At 34.1% G+C, this 22,463-nt stretch overlaps 2 protein-coding genes and 2 pseudogenes across 2 annotated transcripts; 2 read left to right on the plus strand and 2 right to left on the minus strand.

Annotated features, from left to right (window-relative positions):
* Positions 1-493: 493 nt before the first annotated feature.
* LOC120140516 lies at positions 494-19,958 on the minus strand (annotated as a pseudogene).
* On the plus strand, positions 5,003-11,388 carry LOC120140505 (mitochondrial intermediate peptidase, mitochondrial-like). The gene is made up of 17 exons (XM_039155484.1): positions 5,003-5,361; positions 5,557-5,638; positions 5,722-5,774; positions 5,867-5,921; positions 6,189-6,327; positions 6,421-6,475; positions 6,589-6,811; positions 7,042-7,137; positions 7,857-7,976; positions 8,083-8,208; positions 8,358-8,513; positions 8,980-9,096; positions 9,307-9,432; positions 9,515-9,582; positions 10,294-10,429; positions 10,540-10,705; positions 10,971-11,388. The coding sequence occupies exons 1-17, from the start codon at positions 5,171-5,173 to the stop codon at positions 11,237-11,239; spliced, it is 2,178 nt and encodes a 725-aa protein (XP_039011415.1). The 5' UTR covers positions 5,003-5,170; the 3' UTR covers positions 11,240-11,388.
* On the plus strand, positions 12,496-14,059 carry LOC120140509 (40S ribosomal protein S20-2). The gene is made up of 4 exons (XM_039155486.1): positions 12,496-12,584; positions 12,928-13,058; positions 13,247-13,360; positions 13,841-14,059. The coding sequence occupies exons 2-4, from the start codon at positions 12,947-12,949 to the stop codon at positions 13,981-13,983; spliced, it is 369 nt and encodes a 122-aa protein (XP_039011417.1). The 5' UTR covers positions 12,496-12,584; positions 12,928-12,946; the 3' UTR covers positions 13,984-14,059.
* Positions 15,247-16,927, minus strand: LOC120140510 (annotated as a pseudogene).
* Positions 19,959-22,463: the final 2,505 nt, after the last annotated feature.

The following is a 22,463-nucleotide window of genomic DNA, read 5'->3' on the forward strand; positions in this document are numbered from 1 at the left end:
CGGTGCATTTATACGAGCTGTGGTGACAGCATAGTGCACAACCTCAAATTACTCAAATACCTTAGGTTCTCAATATGCTATCATGGGCCAATAAACTTAATTAATACAGAATAATGAATGTTACAGTCATACGCTTACAGGTATGGATATTGATGAAGTATACTATATTGATTAAGTACATGTTTGCATCTCATATCATATGATCCTGACATTTTGATTACATTACATTGCCTTATTATTATTGCCTCACTAAGTCGATGACTTAGCGTGTGAGTGTTTCACACGTAGGATCCGGGAAATTAGAAGAGACAGGTGAAGCAGCTGGACAGTATTAATCCTGCAACCATCAGATCAGAAGCAACTTACTCAGTAGGTCATTTTGTGATGTAATAGCAGTTGGCATGTAATTAAAGGGTTAAGTTGTGTATGCTCTGAATATTTTGGTAAACTTATATTACAGTATGTATATTATTGTATTTTCTTAATACAAGTACAAACATTTTACTATTATTTATTAAGAGTTGTGTTTTAAAGTCAATGTAGTATCTCTGACTCATATCCGGGTCGGGTATGGGTTGGGGGTGTTACAAAAATGACTATCGCAATGCGAAATAAAAATCGCAACGAGAGAATCGCAATGCGAAATGAAAATCTCAACGACAAAATCGCAACGCGAAACTAAATTCGCGTTGCGATTTTCATTTTGCTTTGCGATTCTCTCGTTGCGATTTTCATTTCGCATTGCGATAGTCATTTATGCGTTGCGATATTCATATTCGCGTTGCGATTTTCACGTTGCGATTTTCATTTCGCATTGTGATTCTCTCATTGCGATTTTCATTTCGCATTGCGATAGACATTAAGATGATTACAGACGTCATTTACGTGTTGCGATAGTCAAATGAATGTCTAATAAGTGATAACAACTGAACAAATCATAGCAATTTTCAAACTCAAGTTACTAATACATGTCTAACTGAAAATGTTAAAAGTTCACACATAAAATCCACATAATGCAACGTTTGCATTTAAAAATCACCTAAGTTAACAGTCCCAAAAGGTGAAGCCGGTTGTGATTGGGATTTTAAAGATGATTGTGATGGCACTGGTGATCCACATGTCAACCTTGTATGACCACTTTCCTTGCACCGACTACATGTCGATCTCTTCTTCTCTTCACCCTTAGACGGTATACGATCGTGACTTTTTGGTTGGCCAGGTAGCCTTCTGTCCATGGCTGGTGGCAAAACTGTTTGTAAGTCATCTGGTATGTCCCACTCAGAAGGATGTGGAATAGGGTAGACAATCTCGCCATAAGTCTGTCGATATACTTCTGTAGTGCAACAATCCATAGCGTATGCGCTTCAATCATCTTGGTTTAGATGAAGAGAAACTTTTATAACATGGCCACACGGATAACCAGATGTTTGTCATTTCATACAACTACACGTCTTTGCATTTAGATCGATAAGCCCATTTAAGTTATTATCCAGTACTTCAAACAAAGTGTTTGAACATGGTTCAACTCTCCATGACGTTGACTTCACAACACGTTTCGTTATCTTTTTTTCTGTCCATGGTGTAACACGATGTTCCAATGTTCCTGTAAATTTAAATAAATAATACTTAGTAAAATATATGATAAGTTACGAATTTAAAGAAATAATACATGCATGGTTCTTTTCTTGTAGTACCACTGTTGAATAGAGGCTCGAAAAAACTCCATTAACATAGTAATGGGTAATTTCCGAGAATGACGACTTAGAGCGTTGATTGATTCTGCACTATTAGACGTCATGAAACCATATCTTGTTCCAAGTTGATGTACTCTTGACCATCTTTCAAACCCGACATCTTCTAGTGTTTGAGCACACTGAGGCAAAACACGTCTTAAACAGTTTATATGCTTATTAAAATCCACTTCCCGATAACCTTTTACAGCCTTCCAGTATGTCCATTTGTGATTTTTATACCAGCAGACCTTGATTTTAGATTTCTATACAAATGAACACCACAAAGTCCATGAAAAGCATATGGGAAACACCTTCTAACAGCGTTGTCAATTGAGTTTGCCCTATCAGATATGATTGTCAGATTGCTAATAGGACATATGCAATCCCTAAGATGCCCCATAAACCATGTCTATGAATCAGAGGTTTCAGATTTGACAACCCCGTAAGCTATTGGTAGTATCTCATTGTTAGCATCCATGGCTACTGCTAATAAGTTTACTCCAAGGTATCGACCTTTTAAATGTGCTCTGTCAACTATAATAACTGGGCGCATGCAATTAATAAACGAACGAATCTAAAAAATCATATACACAAGAAATATAATCATTTAAATGTGAAATGCATGTAACTAACAAAAAATGAGTCAACAAAATTATATTGATTTACTAACCGCAGCACCAATGGCGATAAACAGCAACTCAAAGCGTCCATCTCTATCTGTTTTGATATGAGTTACCGACCCAGGATTTTTCAACTTTAAATTGTGACAATAAGCCGGCAGTTGGGCAAACGATGCTTCTGGCGACCCCCTCAACAATTCCAAGGCATAACATTTGGCTCTCCAAGCTTGAGAATATGAGATACTAATCTTGAACCGAGCATTCATGTCAGTCATAATTTCATGTCTCCGATATACCCTACCATTCAAAAACATTAACTCAGCCAGAAAACCACCCAACACCTTTTTGTTTGCCTGTCTATGGTAAGGAAAAACTTGGGTTCTTGAACATGTATGTTTATCAATAAAAGTCTTAACTTGAAACATTTCGCAATCTTTTATCCTCTTTGCAATCATACGCCACATACAGTTTTTGTCAATCATATACCTTGTTTCGAAACGATCTTTGCTTGATTTGTTAACTTTTAGTTGATAGTCATCTTCCACACATTTCGTATACAAAGCTATCTTCAAGTCTTCCTTTGTATCAAAACAATCATCTTTCTTGATACGAATAATTTTTGTATAACAATCAACTGCTATCTTTGCCAACTCTTCTTCCGGTATCTGAAGTAATTCTGGCATATTCCAGTTATACTCCCGTGGTATTTTCTTCGGGGACTTTTCTTTGGGGATTTCTTCTTCTTCTTTTTCTTCTTCAGTGTTATATGAATTACAGAATGGATGTTCAACATGTTCATTTACAGTCGTAACTTCCTCCTCATTATCATCAATAACATCTTCCTCGGCAACGGTTTTTTCATTATCAAAATTCGGGTATTGACCAATATCAAAATCATTACACTCAGGGTCTGTTTATTCTTCTGAAAAATCATCAAAATCCGAGTATTGACCAAGATCAAAGTCCGGGTATTGACCCAGATCAAATTTCGAATACTGACTAGTACTCACAATTTTTTCTGTTGGCTCATCATCGTCTAACTAGTCAATACGAAAACCGGATTTTGGTGCTGAAAGTTGATTGGGATTTGGATTAGGGAAAGGTTGTGGATTTTGAGATTGTGTTTGGTATTGGAAATGTGGTGAAACAATATTTGCTTGGTGATGAAATTGTGGTGGAACCATTACATTTTGAGCACCATAAACTGGGGTTGAAAAACTTAGTTGATTACTACCCGCTACTGACCCAACTTCACTACTTCTAGGTTTAACAACATACAATGTAACATCATCACTTGAAACACTAATGTAAACAATGAATCGTTCAACATCTTCATTGTCGGTTAACAAATAAACTTTACCATTTCTCTGATAAGATAGCCTAAATCCACTTAGGGGCTCTAAATTCAATTTATTTGCAACACGTAATATTAGAGTTTCATAAGTTAACTTTTTTAATGACAGTTTTAGTTGAAGATTCATGGGTAAAGGCATATATTGTAAAACACCATGAACATTCTCCCATGACCCTCCAAAACACAAATCTATCAAAACATGATAAACATTAGATGATTTCATTATTGTAAATTAATTTACTAAACAAACGAGCTGCGAAACTAAAACCTGTTGCCGGATGGGGAAGGATGTCGTTAGATATAGGAACGGATGTCGCCGGAGAGAGTGATAGATGGAGATGTAATGAGTTGCAATTTAGGGATTTAGGTTATGAGTTGCTGCTGCTGCGTAGTTATATACCCAAAACATTTGTGTTGCGAAATTAAAACCTGTTGCGAATTCAGAAATCGAGTTGCGAATTTGAAATTCAGTATTGCGATAGTCAGAATCTCGTTGCGATTTACGTAATCGCAACGCGATTTACGTATTCGCATTGCGATTTACGGATACGCATTGCGATTTTACGTATTTTCGTTGCGATTTACGAATACGCGTTGCGATTTTACGAATACTCGTTGCGATAGTCAGAATCGCGTTGCGATTTATATGTTCGCGTTGCGATTTTCATATTCGCGTTGCGATTCTGGAAAATCGCAATGCTAATTTGTACTATCGCATTGCGATTCTTCATAATCGCGTTGCGATTCTGGGAACTGATTTGCGATTCTGGAGATCGCGTTGCGATTTTTATTTCGCATTGCGATTTTGTTGGTCATTTTGGCAAATCCAAAAAAAATTAGTTAAAATCGTATATTATAAGACATTTTTGGTCACTGAGGTTATTTTCTCTTTTTAATATTTATTATACATAATTATGAAATATATTTTCAAACAGTTAGATATGTAACAGTTTTTTTTCCAATTTAGTATCAACAATATTTCAATTCGACCACAAAGTGTGACTAAAGATGAGAATTAGAAAAGAGATGGATGGTGATGGTTTCAACAGTGAATTGACTATGATGGAAGGAGTTTTAGTTTTTTTTTTTTGAAAAATTTTAAAAAATGAATTTTTAAAAAATAAAAAGTAATTAAAAATTAAGTCATATATGACATATTTATAAAATATTTTTAATAGATATTAATAGTTAAAGTTTAAAATAATAAGAAATGTAACCTAATACATTTAACTAAGAAAAATATTAAACCACAATTTGAACCGGGCTTGGACATCGTTAGTACATTGTTGAGATTTGTCTTAACTTCAAAGCCCAAGCACATTTTCCTTTTTCTTTTGTGAAAGCACCTGCAGGAACGGATGCAAACGCCGCCCCGGTCCATTTCCAGCACTCAAGCGCTTGTTCTAGTTCTTTGACAAAAGCACAAACGACTGGAGGGCAGAGCCGCTAGTACGAGCACAGAAATGTGGAACTTTATCAGGAAGCGCGGTACTAATATCCATATGAAACGTCTGCTTGAACCATTCCGTAATCACCGCCATTTTCGAACCCACGCCGTTGACAGACAAAACGCGTCCCCCACTGGTCTTTACGGTTTTGATCACTTGAAGTCCCCTGAAGGTTTCCAACGCTTCGCCGATGACGCCATTGAGAGGTAATAGGTCGCTCCAAATTACTTCACGAATAACCTCAATATCTTTTTTATTCAAAGTTTCTCACTTATTTGGCAGCTTTGAGATTCAAAAACTTCAGTGCGATTAATACAATCAGTGAACAATTTGAATATATACTTATGGATGGATTTTAGACTCACTTTTAATTTCTACTCCTATTCTTTTCCGGTTGTTAGGTCTGTTGAGCTGGTTGATTATATATCTGGCATGCCATCTTCGGTTGAAATAATCCGAGCCATGGATGAGATTTCGGACACTGTAGGTTCATTTCTATATTCATATATATTTCTTTGTTAATATAATTTTTAAGAAATGTCTTCGTTAATAGTTCATTTTTGTAGGTCTGCTCTGTTGTTGATTCGGCAGAACTCTGTAGACAAACTCATCCAGCCAGGTTATTTATTGTTAATCTTGAATGAGTATAGCTATCGTATGTTGATTTAGAATTTTATTTTATTCATATAGTTATTACTTTTGTCGTTTCAGAGGATTTGTAGAGGAGGCTAACAAAGCATCGATGAGAATTAATGAATATCTACATGTGAGGTGACCGATGATGTTAACAATAGAAGTACTTTTTCCCTTGTGCTTACGGTCTTTTGCTAAAGCAATGATAATATATCTTTTCATGATGCTTCGGGATTAATAATTTATTTCGGGGGAAACTACATTTCAAAACTAATTTTGGTGTATTGTAGGCCGGTCAAACTGGCTTGTTTTGCATTATTTTTCTAAACATTCCATAAGCATTGGTGATTTATGTTCTATTGGATGATAAAAGCTTTGTTGTGTTTTATTATTATTACAGTTTCTCAATACAAATCATACTCTTTATAATGCGGTGAAAAAGGCAGAGCAGGATGGTAATTTGCTTACTGCGGAAGCTCATAGAGCTGCACACCACTTACGAATTGACTTTGAGAAGGGTGGCATTCATCTTCCTTCTGGTAAATATCCTTTTCATACTGAGAATTATGTAGGAAAAAATTCTTTTTTTCGTGATTAGGAACTAACATGTAAACATTCACTTCCTATTGCAGGAAAATTAGACCGGGTTAATCAGCTAAATCTGAATTCTCTCGAGCTATGCAGGGAGTAAGCATACTTTTTTTGGTCCCTGTCTATGTTTCAGTAGCATTATCATATATTGCTTAAGCAGGTGGCTTCAAGGTTTTGATTATATTTTGTATGCTACTACATCCTCCCAGGTATGGTGAAAATATTATGAATGACCCAGGTCATGTGGATGTCTTTCCAGCCTCATGCATCCCAAGACAAATACAACATCACCTTAAGCCTATCTATCGTCTGACATCTGGAGTGTCAAAGGAGTCCTTAGGCTCTTTTGATGATAAACAAGAAAAGGGTTTCCGGATCATAACAGAGCCACGTACTCTATCCTCTGTTCTACAGTGGACAACAGATGAACAGGTAGCTTTCATCTTTTGGATTCAAGAAATCAGCAACTCTTTTCTGCCTTTTAGCGACTCTGAAACTTGCTTAGCTAGCAAAATCTGTGTACCGGCTGCTATATTTGGGCAAATAACATCTTTCTGTTATTGATTTTTTATAGATTCTCTCTGGTAAGTTTTATTAGTTATTATTGGCAAATTTTAATTTTGTAGAACTAACCAAATCTTCCACTTCGTTTACTTTCTCAGGTTAGGAAAATGGCATATTTAAAAGGGAATTCTGTCCCGCACGCAAACCATAAAGTTCTTGATGAACTTATAGATTCCAGACAAGAGCTTGCTCAGGTAATTTAGTCGTGTACGAATTTGGAAAAAAAACAATAATGAAATTGGATTTTATATGGTGTGGAGATTTGATACAATAATCACTTTATGCATATGTGAATATTTTCCAAACGTGGATTAGTACTATAAGCTTTCTAAACTTTAAAAAATGAGGAAGTCCCTGACAATGCATTTAAAACTTATTTCATTTCTATGTTGGTTGAAGAGTTCAAGAGGAATTTTGAGGCTAGTTTTAGGAAGATAATATTGATAACCATGTGGGAAGGTGATATAACTAAGCAGCAAGATCAAGATATACTTCTAGGTTCAGGTTAATGTTAATGCTTCAGGATTATATTTCTTATTGTAGCAGCAATGCATCCTTCATTTTCTGGCTTCATTTTAGTTACTCAAAACTGTTTTTGATGTTCCAATATTTTTTTGTCAAGAAATTACTTAGTATTTCCTGGAATTTTGCCAGTCTTTTAGCAACGCAAATGTAATTAATTTTAGGACAATTTCGTGCTTGATGAGGAGGACATTTATATCGATTTTGTTTTAAATGGTTGTTGCTATATGTCGAGAAATAATAACCTGCTATATCCTAACTTCCTTTGAATATCTTGAAATGATTGTGGTATGGGTAAAATTATTGATTATTTTCAGAGTTCAGAATATAGTTTTTTAAATAAATTTTTATAACTTGCGAGCTATTAATTTGCTTCTATTGAATGATACAGATAATGGGTCGTAAATCATATGCTGAATTTGTAATGCAACTAAACATGGCTTCGTCACCAGAGGTGGTAGTGTCCTTTTTGCTTGAGATGAGCAACATGGTCAAAACAAAAGCTGATGAGGTATAATGGGGTTCTTATTAGAATTTGTGAGGAGGTGTTGATTCATTGGTGGTTGTAGATGCTATTGTCCTTATATTATTCTACTGATTTGTTATTTTCCCTACAGGAGTTTAAGACAATTAGAAATTTGAAGAGAGATATATGTGGCCAAAGATGTGTAGATCTGGAACCATGGGATGAGGCATACTACCAAACAATGTTGAACTCTTCTGTCTACGATTTGGACTCCTCTGTAGGTTATAACCTTTAATCTGTTTTGCTTACAATTTATAATGATCAAAGTTCCATTTCACTCATATCTTTTAACGTCTTAAAGTTCCAGTTTTTTCTTTTCTATAATCTAGGTTCTCTTAATATCATTTTATACCAATATTGTGGCAGGTCGTGGCATCATATTTTTCTCTGCCACAGTGTATTGAGGGCTTGAAACTTCTGGTAAAGTCACTCTTTGGTGCAAAATTTGATAGTGTTCCCATGGCCCCTGGTGAATCATGGCATCCTGATGTGCTTAAAATGTGTATTCATCATCCTGAAGAGGTATGTGAATAGATGAGGGAAAGGTGTAGAGTAGGTTGTAAAAAATAAAAACTTCATATTGTGAAGAATACTAAGAAGACAGAAAGCATATGTTTAGAGCTCGGAATTTATTTCCTTCATAATTAGAGGATAATCCCTTTAAGATGGTTAATTCTTTTTTCCCCTCAAAGTTTTTCTTGCCTAAAATTTAAGTTTCTAACTTTCATGATTGCCTTAAGTCCTAGCTGTTGTTTCACTATATTGATGTTTGTGTTGAATTCTTTCGTACAATAGTTGCATTCCGGTTAATTTCTGATGCTGCAATAGACTTGCATTTGTTTTATGGAGAGATTTGAATATAAGACTGAATATAAGAAACATGGATGCTTCTGTTACTAAGTTTATGCATGTTGGAAATTTCTGCTGATTTTTCTTGATTTTCATTTATATTGCAACATTATAACTAGGCATTATGCATTTGTTTCAGGGTGACTTAGGGTATCTCTACCTTGATCTGTTTGCAAGGAAAGGCAAATATCCAGGTTGTGCTACTTTTGCAATTAAAGGGGGACGAAAAATTTCTGACACTGAATATCAACTCCCTGTATGTACTTAAACGATGGTTAGCTTTGTCTGCATATTCTTTTCTTGCTTTCTAGCACTATGTTATGATTTTCATTTGAACAATTTTTCTTGTTTATGATATACTTTAAATAAAATTCGTTTGCTTTCCTTGTTCATTTATCCTGAAAATTCTTTTGTTGTTTGTATATTAATTTCATTTGAAAGTTTACTTAAATTGGTATTTATGCAGGTTATGGCCCTTGTTTTCAATTTTTCAAGGTCTCGTGATTCCTCGATTGTGCGGCTTAATCACGGAGAACTAGAAACTCTATTTCATGAGTTTGGACATGCTCTTCATGCATTGCTCTCAAGAACGGTAGTTTGTTGAGACTTTACCATTAAGCAAGTTCAGTTTAAGCCTATTGTTTTCATCATAATCATTTTGGCAATTCATGTAGGATTACCAACATTTTTCAGGCACAAGGGTGGCTCTTGACTTTGCTGAGACACCTTCGAACCTATTTGAGTAAGTGGAATGCTGCAGTTTCTGCTGTAATTTACTTACACATTTCTTCATAGCCGAGAAAACTAAGAATTTTTTTTTGAAAGTAGAGGGGCCTCATTAAAAAAACCCTTCGTAATCGACATTAAACCAAGGTTCAATATCGAAAAGCGGAAGGGGGAAAATACTGTACCCAAGAGCTATTATTATTAACTAAACTCAACTAATGCTGTTCGTACAACTTGGTAAACTAGAAACCCAGATATAGCTTAAACTATTACAACCAAAATACACATCCCATGGAGATGTCAGTGAAACCATCTTAAACCCCTACCCACACTCAACTTCACCTGCGTCAAAAATAGACTGGGTTAAGGCTACCAACTACCCTGCAGAGAAGTCAACCTATCCCTCTTTTAGCAAGAGAGTCAGTCTCAATGTTTTTGGCCCTTAGAATATGTCGAATAATCAGCCAACCCCCCAGAGGGGAAAGCAGAAATGCTTCGAACCTCATTTTTGGTAAATGTATGAGTTGTTTTCCCACTATGGGGGAGATGCATCTATTTGTGGTCTATAGTTGATTCTTATATATGGTCTGTTTTAAACTTGATGTGCTCATTTAAACTGATATTCTAAAGAGGGAGAGAGACTGTGCATGCACGTGTATTATGAATTTTAATATTTTAACGTGTCCAGTGCCTTATCACCAACTTACCGATTTGATAATGCTTTTAGGTACTACGCTCGGGATTACCGGGTCCTGAGGAAATTTGCCAAGCATTACTCAACTGGAGAAGTGATACCTGAGAAACTGGTAAAATCACTAAATGGTGCAAGAAACATGTTTGCAGCAACTGAATTGCAACGCCAGGTTTATCTAATTCTCTGAATGAATCAGTATGTAATGTTTTAAAGCACATTTAATGCACGGAAATGATTATGAATTGACCAAGCTTTCTGTCTTTCATTTGGCATTTATAGATATTTTATGCTTTGGTTGACCAAACACTTTTCGGAGAACATGTATCTGGGCCAAGAGACACCAGTTCAATTGTTGCAGATTTGAAAAGACAACACAGCAATGAGAAGCACGTGGAGGGGACACACATGCATCTACGATTCAGTCACTTCCTCACCTATGGGGCCGGTAAAGTTTATAATCATAAATCAGTTAAAAGTTTAAACTTTAAAGTATATTGTTCTGTTCTTTCTTAATAAAATATGAGCTCAAGTGGCATATCCTGACTCAAGCTCAGGGTGCTGAATACGGCAACTTGATAGGTCTCAAATTAAGGCACTAGAGCACCGTAATCCGTGTGTTTGCACTTCGCATGGATGTGTAATGGAGTTGCATATTTTGCATTTTTCATCTTCTGTGATATTTGTGGTTAAAAATGTCTGAAATTTGGTAGGTTACTATAGCTACTTGTATGCCAAGTGTTTCGCGGCTACCATATGGAAGAAGCTATGCCAAGAGGATCCTCTGTCACCAACAACTGGAACATTACTTAGAACAAAACTTTTGCAGCATGGAGGAGCCAAAGAACCAGCTGATTTGTTGACTGATCTGGCGGGTGATGGGATCATAAGGTATCGTAATGGAGGGATAGTTCCTGATGTCTCAAGTTGTTTGGAAGAACTGGAACTGTCAGACAACGGAAGCTGGCTTACTTGTAAGTGACCGGAGAAAGTACATCAATCGGAATGTGGGAGGAAAAATAATAAAATGAGGAGAATAGATGTTTTTTACTGGTAAGGCTGCAACTGTAAACCATTAACAAGCTTTCATTGAAATGTGCCTTGTAAGTCAATTGTTGTAATTTGTACATTAGGGGTTCGCATTCTTTAGTTTACTTGGGCACTTGTATTTTTGGCTGAAGAAATATCCAAAATCCCCTATTGAAATATTTCAGAGTTATCACCTTGGAAGACTATTAATTTTGATTTGGCATATTGGTAGAGATTTGCCCAAGTAGCCTATTGAACTTTCAATTTTAATTTGGCATATATATAAAGCAAGAAGCAGGTTGAATTGATGATTTTTTTCTATATAATGATCACATTAGTAATTGAATTATTAAAATATCAATATTAAATATTAAATTTAAGGATGATAATTTAATTCGAAATCAACGGATTTTGACCCGATCTAATTGGGCTGTTTTTTTAAAAAATAATTCGGGTTGAGTTTAGTTGAGTTTGGGTGGAGTGTTAAAAAATTCCGACCCAACTTGAGGGTATTAGTGTAATTTTTTCAAAAAAATTATGGATAATTACTATAATATTCTCTCTGTTGTTTTTCTAATTAAATCCTTATTTCATATCGGGTCAGATTGGATTAGGTTTATACTCTAAAAATTTGGGTCGGATCTGGTGGAGGATATATATTTTTGGGTCGGATTAAGTCGATTGGAGGGTATATGTTTTTCGGATCAAGTTCGGGTGGAGTGTATATATTTTTCGGGTTGAAGCTAGTTGACTAAAAATCCGATCCAACCCAATCCATTACCATCCGTATTTAATTTAAATTTGATAAATTCTAAAACACATAAATCAAGTTATAAATACGTATTTACTTATTATATGAAAAATATAAATTTGACATGTTAGAAAAACAATTCATATACTAAGTAAAAGGAACCAACAACTAGTTGATCTAGTGTGATAAGGTACTAAATCCTTTAAGTAAGGTCAATTATTCAAATCTTGGTATTTATGGATGAATGAAATTAGGTTAAGAGGATTATAGCAATTAAGATTAGTCAATTAATAAATCGAATATTGATGGTTATAAAATATATATAATAAACAAAAGGAAAGAAACACGCGAGTTAAACCAGCATGTTTTAGTGGGCTTATCCATGGAGCCCAGTTAATCCAACCAGCAAATCCAGTTAAGTTCGACATGAAACCCTAACTCTAAGCTCGTCGCCTCACATATATATCGTCTACAAAGATTTCTTCCAGTTTTCTCTATCGTTCTTTGAGTAAAGAGGCAGCAGCGGCACTCTCTCTCACGTCTTCAGGTTTCTCACCTACTTCTCCCCCATTTTCTTTGTATTTTTAATGTGTGAATAGCTTCCGTTATAGTAGGGCCTTGGATCTTTATTCACTGGCTGGAGATGTTTGATTTTTATTTATCATCGGAAAATGATAATCAGTCTGTTGCATTTGAGTTCATTTATTACCTTTCAAAAGTAATTACGGGTTTTGAGCTATGTACGGAATACGGGGGAAGTTTTGATACGCTCTCTCTCAGTTTTTAACTTAGTTATTGAAACTCATATTGCAACTTATTTCAATGATTTTGTGATTTACATGTGGATGGGATCTATTTTCATTTAATTGGAATGTAATTATTCTGAATAGAAGAAAAAGGTAAAGAATCATGGCTTATGCTGCAATGAAGCCGACCAAACCTGGATTGGAGGAGCCTCAGGAGCAGATTCACAAGATTAGGATCACTCTCTCCTCTAAGAATGTGAAAAACCTCGAGAAAGGTGCAATATTTTGTACACGGTACAGATTATATTTCATTTATTGTGATTTCTGACCCTAGAATTTTGTTATTTCTTCGATTTTGTATAGGAAGTTTCTCAATAAAGATGGTGTTTTTTTGGTTGATTGAATTCAATTGAGATGCCCATAGCATTGGTTCAATTCTAATCTATTTCTGTTCGACTGATAGTTTGTGCTGACTTGGTTCGTGGTGCCAAGGATAAGAGATTGAGGGTTAAGGGACCGGTAAGAATGCCGACCAAGGTTCTTCACATTACTACAAGGAAGTCTCCCTGTGGTGAAGGTATTTACTTGCGTTGCATCTTACGTCCTGATGATATTTTGTTGCTGGTGCTAATTGATTCCTTTGTTTCATATCTTGAAAGCAAATTTTGAAACATAAAAGGGGTATATGTATATGATCTCTCTGCCCTTTACCCTAATTTTGAATTGTACAGCCATACCCTTTTATTATTTTATATTGGAACAATCACTAAAGACTGCCTTTTCTTCCTTTATTCATGTTTAAACACAGGGAACTTGTTTTGGTAGCAGAAGTTTTCAATGTTTGAGCTACTCGTTGATATTTTCTTGTTTTCCCCCTACATAAATTGAGTGTATATGGAAATTTTTTTCTTTAAGTTGGATGCCCACCGGTTTACCCATGAATATGATAGTCTGTATAGGTTATGGTTGGGGTTTGACATGCAGGGTGTGCTAAGATTTTCATGTAACATGAGTAACTTGTATGGACAATTGATGTAACTATTTGTGTTCTTTATAGGAACAAATACATGGGATCGTTTTGAGCTTCGTGTTCACAAGCGAGTTATTGACCTTTTCAGCTCCCCGGATGTGGTGAAGCAGATTACTTCTATCACCATTGAACCTGGTGTTGAGGTGGAGGTCACAATTGCAGATTCTTAAATGTTCTCCTTTGCTTTTTTGGAACCTTACTAGTTTTTATTTGATTCGAAGCCTTTCATCGGATGTTACAGTTGCAGATTTTGTTTTCGATTTTGTTTCTTAAGATTCTGATTGCAATCTGTTTATGAATGATATTAAAGTATCATGAAATGAGTAGCTTTCTATTAAATTATTTATCCTTCGATTCAATACCTTTTTGACATAAGTGAGGAATTCCAAGAGATTGATTTTTTTTTTAATTTTCTGGTTAAATAACGTCCACATACCCCATGTCGACCTCCATCAAAATCAAAGCAGAGTTGACTTTTCAGTCTTTTAACCTAAATTTGGCCCAACATAATGAACATTTCATTTGTTAAACAATCAAGGATGGAAAAATTGAGGAAAGGTCCACGTTTATTAAATGGATTTCTGTAGGTACCAGCGAAGAAAGCATATGTAGTTAAAAGCCTATTAACAGAAATCGTCTATCATTTGTTCGGTTTACGTTTGATTTATGCCTGCAAGTGTCTTTGACATGGATTGTGTATGTTTTTTTAATGTTGCTCATGTGTTTAAGTAATAAATTATTTTCTACACCATATGGTAGACGATTTTTAGATTTTATCTTTGAATTTTAAACTGGTTAAAATTATTGAGAAGATGATATAGTGATTCCGACCGTTCCCTTCTTCTTTTTGGATGCTTTTGACATTTTTTTTACTTTAAAAGGTAGCCTTAGCTTATTGTTTAAACCACTGTAGAAGTTATATGTACTCTCTAAATTTTCTTTTCTATGTCCTCAGCTCTTTTATTTTGAAAAGAAATATTACTGATGGAGATGTATTACTTAACTTTGTATTAATTTTAGGAGATGAAGTTTATTTTACAATTATTGATTGCGGCATACACATGATTTTATTTTAGAGGATGAATTTATGATTTTATCTTAGGTGACAAATTTATAAAATTTTATAGGTGAAAACAAATTAAAAAAAATATAAAATATAAAAAGTTTCAAGGGTATAACTGTCCTCACCCACCCTCGATCCATCTTGATTACTGATTGAGGCAAATCAATATTATTGTCTGTATTGTAGTAATATATTGACCAACAAGTTGTAATATTTCTAAAGAAAATAGCTTATTTATTCACCATAAAGTTGAGTTTTGGTTTTTGAAACACTAAGCATGATGGACCTCTTAACCAAAAGGAAAGTTAAAATCCATAACAGACTCTAGGATTGAGCGTAAGTTATTCCAGCAAGCAGAGATAATTCAGTACTTACTGGTTAAGCATCTAATAGTATTGGTGGGAATTAGAGAGTCGAGCAAAGGGTAGGGCCACAAGTGATTCCCTTTTCTTCAAAAGAATTCCAAATTTCTCTTGTATATCAGGCCTCCTCCCCTCCGGCAATTTCCATTCAAATGAATGCACCAACGCACCCAAGAGGAGCCCCACCATTTTCTCTGCCAATGCAATTCCAGCACAGATTCTCCTCCCCGACCCAAATGGGATATACTGCATATTATTCCCATGATAACTAACCTCCTCGGCTTTTAAGAATCTCTCCGGTTGGAACCCTAGAGGATCATCCCAAAACTCAGGGTCCCTTTGCATGGCCAATGCATTAATTAAAACCCTGGAATCTTTAGGGATTGTATATCCAGCCATAATTGTGGTCTCGCTAGGCATGTGAGGCAAAAGGAACGGAGCAGCCGGATGAAGCCGAAGTGTCTCCTTTACAACAGCATTCAAATAGATCAGTCCAGGAAGATGACACTCTTCCAATATGTTTTGGTCTCCGATCACCGTATCTAATTCTTGGACGAGTTTTGTCATTTTATCTGGATGTCGTAGTAGTTCCGTCATTGCCCACTCTACGGTAGTGGGTACTGTATCTGTACCAGCGATCAACATGTCCTGTCCAAAAATTTTGATATGGAGGTTAAAACTTAATATTAAAAAAAGAGAAAAATTATAATAAAAAGAAATTGTTGACGTTAATTACCAAAAGCAAAGCCTTTACTTCGTGGTTGGATAGACAGATTTTATCATCTCCTTTTTGGTTCAGCTCCAACAGCTGCTGCAGAAAATCCTTTCCATCATTTGCAGTCTTTAATCGGTTCATTATCACTGATTCAAATATCCCATAAAACCACAATACAATATTCTTCTATTTTGATTCAATTCTTTGTAAATCAAATGGGGCAAGAACAGGAAAAAAATCAGAAACGTTTGGTGTTCCGATTAATCTCACAAATTCATCTAATCGCTCCCTTAACTCAATCAAATCACTGTTTCGTTCCGATGAACCTCCCCATAGCATGTTTATCATCACTTTCATTGAGGTTAGCGCTACATGTTCATCTAAATTAACCGATGATCCAATTTTCCCATGAAGATCCTTCACCATTTGTCGAATCTCACATCGACGCAGCTCATAGAAAGCATCGAGTCCGCTTTTGCTCATGACCTCACGAAGAAAAAGCTTACGTAGCCGGTTGAAATCGGGGCCAATGGGTCTCCACACGATGTCAACGCCACCAAGCGTGCCGGATACGGCGGCAGCAGGAGTATCACGGTTGGCGAAGATAGCATCGTGGTCTTTGAGGACCTCTTTGGCAATTGAAGGTGAATTTATGACAATACAAGTCTTTGTCCCCAGCTGAAGTTTGACGATGGGACCATGGATTTCAGACAACTCGGCTAAGTAACGATGTAATTCAGGTTTGATGAAAGGAAGGTTTCCTAATATCGGCAAGCATGGAGGACCAGGTGGCAGCGGAGGGATTATTCTGGTGAATTTCTTAGCCCACCACCATGCAAAGCAGAATACTGCTAGCACCGCCGCTGTGGTGTGGGCGTGACAGCTCCATGAGCAACCTTCACAGGCAAGAACTGTGAGCTTTTCGTATAAGTTGAGCATCTTTAGGGTTTCAGTTTTCGAAGATCGAAGGTAGAAGAAATTGATATATGTAGTTCTTTCCAACAGCGTTTCCGACCGGTTTTATATAGTTGCAACAATGACAAAATTTCCCAATGTAGTTGGCATTTGTTAATTTCTTACACCACCTTATCTGTTGACCTTTCTTCCTTAGACCAATCAAGTGGTTTGTAGCCGCATGCATTCTCCCTGTCAATTTCTAATTTTATTTATTTATTTAAGATTAAACGTTCATACACCCTTAAAGTGTAAAAATATAGATAATTTTATAATAATTTTATTAATATGAAAGAAGTTAAAAAAAAACTGTGCAAATAGGTATTATATAGATTTTAATTCAACTGATAAATAACATCCACACAATCTATACCCCGTAACTCACGTAACCAACTATGAGAACTCAAAGTCAATTTTAACTATTGTGCATCAAATTTCAAACTTCTAGAATATTTCTATTAATTCATCTATATTATTAATTATAATTATTACACTTCAATTCATTTAATAATTTTAGCAGTTAAAAAAAGTGTTATTTTTCATTGAGGTTTTGAATTTGAACAACTATATTTTCATAATGGGCGTGCGTTATCATTAACAAATACTAATTTATAATCATCTCAAACTATTAAAAAAATTATAATTATCAGACTTTGTAAAATATTTGTCGGTATGGTTGAACTTTTACGATTTGTCGATGTTGACATTTCAAGTTCAAATTTTAATTTTAAATATATCATTGTGATTTTTTATGTATGTCTAAATTTATTTAAATTGTAAGTGTCTAATGGCCTAACAAACATAAGAAACCCGCATTTAAATATGATCATTGTTATAATCTAATAATCCAATCATATTTTATTGTGTTTAATATTAATAGTAATTCTTCGAATGCGTATTGTATGTACTTCTAATTATACTTTGAAAAATGGATGTCCCTTGTTCCTAATGGGGTAAGGGGGAGGTAAGATAGTAGGCTGCCCCAACACCAGGTTGGAAGCAACTTCCGTAGAAGACATTCGAATTATGAAATGCCCTCCGTGGGACTCGATCCCACGACCTCAAGGTTAAGAACCTTGTGCTCTACCAACTGAGCTAGATAGTCATCTCTCTAATTATACTTTGAAATTTCTAAAAAATAATAGATCGTATCCAAAGATTTTTCCCTCAAGAAATTAGCCATATAAATCAAAATTTAATTAGGGATTAATTTTTTCCTTTGAAAAAAGGTATGTCAAATGTCAACATGGAATACCTCAAAGTATTGAAATATACATAAGCTTTCAATCAAACCATCACCACAAATGGTGGGCGAGGCTTGAATTTTTTTAACCATCTGACAGGGATTTCAATGAATACATATAATTAAATTTTTTTAATATATATTTATTTCATTAGAATTAAATTATCACATATTGATATATATATCATTATTATTTATTTACCTAGGATGATTACAAGATAATATTTGTTTTAAAGATTCTTAATCGTTTGACAATGTAAGCTTAAATATCCTTGAAGTCTCTAATTTTTAAACCTGAGAACTCTAAATATAATAATCACCTTTTAACTACTAAAGTAGCGTGATTTGTACAATCAATATCATTATTTAAATTTATGACAAAACCAAATAAATGTTTATTGGTATTGGTGGGGATTAGAAAGTCGAGCAAAGGGTATGGCAACAAGTGGTTCCATTTTCTTCAAAACAACTCCAAATCTCTCATGTATATCAGGCTTCCTCCCATCCGGCAATTTCCATTCTAAAGCATGCACCAACACAGCCAAGAGGAGCAGCACCATTTTTTCAGCCAATGCAACCCCAACACAAATTCTCTTCCCTGACCCAAATGGCAAATACTCGAAATTATTCCTGGGGTAACCAGTATTGGATTTCAAGAATCTCTCGGGTTGAAACCCAAGAGGATCGTCCCAAAGCCTGGGGTCCCTCTGCATGGCCCATGCATTGATGAAAACCCTGGAATGTTTTGGAACGGTGTATCCCGCAACAATGGAGGTTTCATAGGGCACGTGAGGTAAAAGCAAGGGAGCAATCGGGTGAAGACGAAGTGTCTCCTTTACAACAGCATCCAAATACACCAATCGAGGAAGATGAGACCCTTCCACCGTATTTTCGTTTCCGACCACCGTATCTAATTCTTCGACCAGTTTTGTCATTTTATCTGGATGTCGTAGTAGTTCCGTCATTGCCCACTCTATCGTTGTAGGAATTGTATCCGTACCACCGATCATCATATCCTATTCGCAAATTCAAAGATAAGAGATTAACAAAGTTAAAAGTTTCAAAACCATTTAAGGTAAACAATTTTACTATAATAAAACTCAAACCCTAAAGGACGTTAATTACCAAAAGCAAAGCCTTTACTCCCTTGATGGATAAGGAAGTTTTATCATCTCCTCGCTGGTTCAGTTTCAACATCTGCTGCAGAAAATCTTTGCTAAATTTATCAGTAATTTTCTTTTCATTTATTCGCTTCATTATTACTGATTCAAAAATCCCATAAAACCAAGACAGATGTTCCTTCGGTTTGGATACGATTCCCTGTAAGTCAAACGGGGCAAAAACAGGTAAAATATCAGAAACGTTTAGTGCTCCAATTAGTCTTACAAATTCATCTAATCGCTTTCTTATCTCGATCAAATCACCGCTTCGTTCCGAGGAACCACCCCATAGCGTGCTTATCATCACTCTTACAGTGGTTAGAGATGTTTGTTCACCGAGATTAACCGGTAAACTAGTTTTCTGGTGAATGTCCTTCACCATTTGTCGAATTTCACGTTAACGAACCTCGTAGCAAGCATTCAGGCTTCTTTTGCTCATGACTTCACGAAGAACAAGCTTAAGCATCCGGCTGAAATCGGGGCCAGTTTCTTCTAAAATATCACTTTTCAAAAATAAACACGTGGAAGATATTGTCGACCAACGGCGTATCTTGCCAAAAAATTAGGAGGTGATATCGTCAACAAACTCAAGCTTTTTCAATACTGATTTTTTTTTGCTACGTTTAATATTTGGTAAACTTCTGTCATTAGTCCTTATGTTTTTTTTTTGCATTTAGACCATTTATTGTAACCTGATTAATTTTAGTTATAGTAATTATCAAAATTTAAAATTTTTATTCTTAATCTAAACTGTAAATAAATAATAGACTTAAAGGGTCATTGTTGTCTCATTATTAGACCCAATTTATTATTAAACTCTCAAAATTGTTTAATTGCATCATTTCATACTCTATCCTTAATTTAAAACTCTAAATTGATAATCTTAAACACTAAACCATAACTTTGTAACCTCTAAATCCTAAACCCTAGACCTTAATCTATAACTTAAAACCCTCAATTTGGGGTTTTAAGTAAAGAGTAGGATATAGAATGATGCAATTGAACAACTTCGAATGCTAAATAGATGCGAAAATACAATAATAGTAGAAATGATAAATTGAGTCTAGTACAAAGACAAAAATTACCCTTTTACCTAAATAATATTACTAATTTTAGTCATAACCAAACAGTAATAGTTGAATCTGTTAAATTGAGTTGTATTGTTAATATTGTGGGTGAGTTCCATATTCATTTTTTGTTCTTTAAATTAATTATTTTAAATTGTTATACTTTAACCATACTATCCTAATATTATTTCAATCATATTAAAATTTTAAAATGACATAACTAAATTTAATAAATTAGAGTTATAAAAAAATAAATTTACAATTTAGGTCAAGAACATGACTAATGACATAATTTGACAGAAAATTAAAATATATAAGGCGTGTTGGCTTATAACGCCTTCGTCCTTTCAATTATTGGTGAACTTTTATCATTAATATTTCAACTATGCTAAAATTGTGAGATTAGACCTTAAACTATAATTTATTAAACTTAACTATATATTTTCTAAAATTTTTAAAATTTTATTTTTTTATTAATATTGGATGATTACAAGGTAGTAATCAGACCTCTAAGGATAACAATCATCCATCTTTTTCAAAAAAATATTTATTTTTTAATAAATTGAGATAAATATAAGGTAGTACTTGTTCAAAGACGATCATTTGACAATAAACGCTTAAACCCATGCATACACAGTGTTGAAACCCATGAATTTAAGAGGGCACTTGGTTCACGGAATGTAAGATTACCTTTGAAAATAATATTATAGGAATGCAATATTACTTTGAGAATGTTTATCACCTTATTTGATTTGTTTAGAAGGAATGTAATATTACAACACTTGATTGTAAAAATAAGATTACTCTAATGCATATTTTACAAAAGTATCATTGTGATATATATATTTTTCAACCGGTTAAATTTTAATATTAAATTATAAACATTTAAATGAAATTTCATAGAAATATTTTAATCGTTACACTATCTAACTTAAAAATATATATATTTAACGTATAAGTATTATAATTAGTTAAATCGTAAGTATTATTTTATTTATATAAAATATAATATACTATGAAAAAAATAATATTGCAATCTCGAGTGAATAAAGATAATGTTCTATGATTTATAAAATTTATTTTTCTAACAACTCAAATTACATATTGTTGAATAATCGAGGAAAGAAAACAAAAAGAATACAAGAATTTTAACGAGGTTCAACAATATGCTTACGTCCTCGGTGCCATGGGCGGCGCTAGATTTTTCATTCAATATATCATAGGTTTTGGTTACATCTCCTTTATAATAAATAAACCCTAATACATATTTACTAGTATATTTATAAGTTATACCTAACATATATTATAATAAATAATTATATTTTTATACCAATATTATTTTTCACCTCATAAAATCATAAATAATTAAAACATTACAAATATAAAATAATTTTATCAATTTAAATTTATTAATATTTTACTAAATCAAACTCTTTGTATGTTATTGTTATATATATTTATAATTTTAAATAAAGCATGAAGAATAAGAATCTAGAATAATTAATATATAAAAAATTAATTATTTCATAGATATTTTTATTCAAAGTGATAAAAAGTGTGTAATACTTTAAGAATTTAAAATAATAGTATTCCCGTTATTTCATCTAAAAAATACTATTATTAATATTAAGTTATTTTTTTATTAAACATCTTTAAAAATAACAACAATATCTCAATTAGTGTTTTGATTTGGTTGTTGTAACCTAACTTTTTATGAAATATATTTATACTTCGTAATAATTGTAACCTAATAAATATTCTGTAGAGGTTGAACGACCAATAGTCAATAGATGATGTGGGATGCCACATCAAATATATTCTCTCGGGAGATACGTACTACATATCAATAGATGAGAAGCAAGGACGGATGAGGAGGAAGCTTCTCCTTTACGACCATGCTTTTTAGAACCGGATCGATTAATGAATCGGTCATGCTATTAATTTATTGGTTCAATCGTTGAATTGGTTTGACCGATCGGAAGAACCGAATGACGTCATAATTATTTAAAAAATTAAATAAAAATATCAAAAATATTTAATAAAAAATAATTTTTTATATCACAAGTCATATTCAAAGCAAGTCATA

The sequence above is a fragment of the Hibiscus syriacus genome, unplaced genomic scaffold (assembly GCF_006381635.1).
Source record: "Hibiscus syriacus cultivar Baekdansim isolate YM2019G1 unplaced genomic scaffold, ASM638163v2 tig00110785_pilon, whole genome shotgun sequence".
NCBI lineage: Eukaryota > Viridiplantae > Streptophyta > Magnoliopsida > Malvales > Malvaceae > Hibiscus > Hibiscus syriacus.